We start from the raw sequence: 4,563 nt of genomic DNA on the forward strand, positions 1-4,563 counted from the left end.
TTGTAAACAAAATTCGGAAGACCTCGCTCCCTTTTATAGTGGTCCGAAGCACCTGACTACGCTGGGCGTACTTCGGTATGCACATCGAACCTTCGTACGCTGCGCGTAGCTAGGTGTCTTCTGATGGGTATCCGAGCTTCGGACGTGGCACAGTTAGGACACATGTCATCATGAGAAGGTGCTAGGTGGCTGATACGTGTCTTTGTAGTACGCTGGGCATATGTACGAAGTACGTTGGGCGTACTTCTCCGGCGAGCCTCGTAATTTGTGCCATAAACTTCAAAAATTCATATCTTTCGCGTACGAGCTTCGTTTTTGACGTTCTTTATATCCACGCGTAGGTGAGATTATACTCTACAACTTTTGTTTAGATTCCGTTGGCTAATTTTGACTTCATTTTTAATATTATATTTTTAATGGGCCGGGACAGGAAAATGCCGTTAAAAATTCATAACTTCTTCACTCGACGTCCGTTTTCGTCTGTCTTTTTACCGTTGTACTACTATTGACGAGATATTCGATTCTCGTTTAGGTTGTGTTGGCTAAAAATCACTCGATCTTTATTTTGAGTTTCAGGCTGTGTACTGCAATGCCGAATCTTAGAAAAATCATAACTTCCTCATACGAAGTCAGTTTTGGACGTTCTTTTTGTGAAAAATTCTCAGTTTAACGAATACTATAACTTTCATTTAGATCACTAAAGCTAAAAAGTAGTTTATTGAAAACTCACTTTTTACGTCATATGGCGTCGTGCCGGTTCTGTCGCGAAACTTCAATAAGTCATAACTTCTTCGTTATAACTCGGATTTCGGTGAGGTTTCCGCCTAAATGTTTCTAACGAGATATTCTACAACTTTCAATAATGTTATTTTTACTTATTTCCAACTTTATATTTTCGTTAGTTTCAATAGTTAACTTTTGATCGAAATCTCATAAGACTTCCAATATTTCCTGAATGATTCTATACATAGTTTTACTTCAAATCTCATAAAACTATCTTGTTAGAACTCAACGCTCAAAAGCATATAATATTCAATAATATTCACTAACAAGCTTACAAAATACGATAATTACACTAGGTTAATAACGTGTATGTTACATTAAGTCTCTCTTTGTTCCATGGGAAAATGAATTATAAGCCCATCATAGTTTTCAAACCGTTCAAAAAACCCCAATTTTGTTTTGTCTGTTTGAAGAAAACCCAATGAACTAACCTTTTGTCTAAAAAAGCCCAACTAACTTACACTTCTCATTTAGGGTCAACCGGCTAATGAAACTCAACGAATGACAAGGCTTATGGCGTGTAATTAAATATCGGAAAATTACTTGTAAGACCAACGAAGTTTCAAAACCGTTCACAAAACCCCAATCATGTTTTGTTTGTTGAAAAAAACCTAACGAACTTACGCTTTTGTTCAATTCTCATTAGAGGCAACCAGATTCATTAGGTATACAACTAGTTCGCAAATGACATGACATTATATTTAATGACATGGAATAAACAGATTAGAATTGCCCTTTATATATCGATTTAGGGCTTGGAGAGAAAAACGAACGATGTCTGTGTTCGATCTCTTGTAATAGCTACTTCTTTTTCTTCCTCTCAATCGTTGATGTCCAACTCAAGATCTACGAAGAAGATATTTGATGATGCAAACTCTTGTAGATGTAGACGCCCTTCTCGGATTTGGATATCAAGAATGGAGGATCATCCAAAGGTAATGTTTAGGGCTTGTTCGAACAGATGGGTTAGTGTAACTGAAAGCTTTATCATGTCCATTTTAATAAGTTTATTTATTTATTTCTTTATTTAAGAAACCAAGCAAATAGATAGAATATGGACATGATAAAGCTTTCAATTACACTTACCCATCAAGTTCGAACAAGCCTTGAACTTTTTTCTCTAGATGATCCTCCGTTCTAGATGTCGAAATCCAAGAAGGGCGTCCACATCCACAAGGGTTTTCATCATCAAATATCTTATTTGTAGATCTTGAGTTGGACATCAACGATTGAGAGAAAGAATAAGATGTAGCTATCACAAGAGATCTAACACAGACGCCGTTCGTTTTTCTCTTCTCCAGACCCTAAATCGATATATAAAAGACAATTCTAATATGTTTATTCCATGTCATTAAATATAATGTCATGTCATTTGCCAACTAGTTGTATACGTAATGAATCTGGTTGCCTCTAATGAGAATTGAACAAAAACATAAGTTCGTTGGGTTTTTTTCAACAAACAAAACATGATTGAGGTTTTTTGAACGGTTTTGAAACTTCGTTAGTCTTACAAGTCATTTTCCGATATTTAATTACACGTCATAAGTCATGTCATTCGTTGACTTTCATTAGGCGGTTGAGCCTAAATGAGAAGTGAACGAAAGTGTAAGTAAGTTGGCTTTTTTAGACAAAAGGTTAGTTCGTTGGGTTTTCTTGAACAGACAAAACATAATTGAGTTTTTTGAACGGTTTGAAAACTTTGATGGGCTTTCAAGTCATTTTCCCTTGTTCCATCGGTATTTCCGACGGAATTTTTCTGTCGGTTATGCCCGTAGGAAAATAATCACTTTTCTAGTACTAGTAGTGATCGTCATCAATTTCTGTCAATAACATGACTTCATCTTCCACTCCAAATTCCACAGCGGTGAAGATTAGATACAATTCAAGTAATTTTTCTTTACATTCCTGTGATTAAGTATATGATGATGTTTGATCCTGGTATATTTCATGGTATAAAAAATTGACAAAATTACTTTTAATATTGGTAAATAAATCCAAAACATATTTTATCGAGTACAGAAGTCGTCCTTTATTACACATAATAACTCCACTAAAATGGAGAATAAAAGCTTAAATAGACACGAATTCAAGAGCTATCTTTCTTCCACAGGGTTTCTCAACATTGATGTTGTTCGTGTACTCTTTGTAACTGATATCCCTGTATCTAGCGACCCCATCACTAGCCACCAGCTCCGGAAAGGGTCCTATAATTGCAACAGGAAGCGGAGCATTGAATATAGGGACCGACACTCTTGATGCAGTGTTTGTGGTTTGCACTACGTGTTCTGCACTTTTGTACCTTCCATTGCTTAAAATCTAACATGAAAACACCAAATAAAAGTTATACATTTAAGAAGGAAGTTTAATTATTAGTAATATAGCATGAAATTAACCTGTAACATATCGCCAACGTTGATGCCCAGAGCACCATGGATGGGTGGAACCTCGATCCACTCCTCGTCTCCAGATGATAAGTTTTTGCCTTTTTTCACATATAATCCACCAATGTCATCTTGTAGAAGCATTGTTAGCGTGCCCTTATCAGAGTGCTTCCTAACTCCTATAGTTAACTCAGGGTTTGGACAAGTCGGGTAGAAGATCATGTGCACCGACTTTGAACCTAAAAGTGTATCAAGTCTTGAATCACTTAGTTTCACTCCCAGGTTTCCAATTAGTGCTTGTAATAGTTTTTTCACCATCACCGTTGATGTCTTTACGTACTCCAGCACCACTTCCCTACAAAATTACAAGCATACACATAATCATCGATCATCAGGGTTTTCTTGAAATTCATGACTAATTTAAGGTGGGTTCTTACTTGCATTCATTAGGCCAAAACTGAAGGGCATCATCATCGTTGGTGTATGTCATTTTAAAAAAGTCTCTCCACATCCAAACCTTCTCTTTCTCAGGAATAAAGCTTGTTGCATACATGATCATCGGATCATCACTCACCTCCTTGAGATATGTCGCTTTCTTTTCAGCTGGTTGGTCAAAAAACTTGTGAGTTGCAGTTTCAAGCGAGTCTAGGAGCTCTAATGGCACACCATGATTCACCACCTGAAAGAAGCCTAGAGTTTCAGCAGCATGGGATATGGCCTTGACCACTTCATCATGGTTAGGTCCATCGAGCTCCGATAGATCAATGATCATGTTTTCAGATGATGGGGCAGCATGTTGCTTGTCCAATCGCTCGTCGGGTGGTTGGATGAAACGACGTGGTACCTCCGTGAGACCAGAGTCCACGAGACCTTTGACACCATTCCCTTCTTTCACGACGAAGTTGAATAGTGAATTCTCATCAGTGAAGCTTAATGCCATTTGAGATATGTAAATATTGTGTCTCGTTGCACTTTCCTGATTGAACAAAAGTTGGAGAGATTTTATAGTGAGATGCCACACACTAATTGTCTCTTTGCACTATCCTGATTGAACAAAAGTTAGAGAGGTTTTGTAGTGAGATGACACCACTAATTTAATTGAGTAAATATAGGTTCCACTCATTTTTCTATTAAAAAACATTAATGTTTTTTTTGGATGAATTCCTTTAAAGTTTAACGTCTATACATAATCCATAAGATATTTTTATTATAAAATATGAGTATTCTCACGCGTTGTACGTTAATTAATGTAATTATGTTTTTAAATAGTCGTGAGTCAAAGTTTAAATCAAAAATAGTTGGAATAGTGGGAGTAAGGTATTTTGATATTGAGAATACAAACATAGTTGGAATCAAAAATAAGTATTTGCACATAGGTGTTTAATATATAAAGTTGTAT

General features: G+C 36.4%; 1 protein-coding gene across 1 annotated transcript; it reads right to left on the reverse strand.

The window, feature by feature from the left end:
- Positions 1-2,758: 2,758 nt before the first annotated feature.
- Positions 2,759-4,192, reverse strand: LOC145115671 (scopoletin 8-hydroxylase-like). Its single transcript, XM_079052020.1, has 3 exons — positions 3,602-4,192; positions 3,177-3,519; positions 2,759-3,099 (listed from the first exon to the last, which is right to left on the reverse strand). Exons 1-3 carry the CDS (start codon positions 4,102-4,104, stop codon positions 2,854-2,856), a joined length of 1,092 nt encoding a protein of 363 aa, XP_078908146.1. The 5' UTR covers positions 4,105-4,192; the 3' UTR covers positions 2,759-2,853.
- Between the last annotated feature and the right edge of the window lie 371 nt (positions 4,193-4,563).

Source organism: Lactuca virosa, chromosome 5 (genome assembly GCF_052849685.1).
Source record: "Lactuca virosa cultivar CGN04683 chromosome 5, Lactuca_virosa_CGN04683_v6, whole genome shotgun sequence".
Classification (NCBI taxonomy): Eukaryota; Viridiplantae; Streptophyta; class Magnoliopsida; order Asterales; family Asteraceae; genus Lactuca; species Lactuca virosa.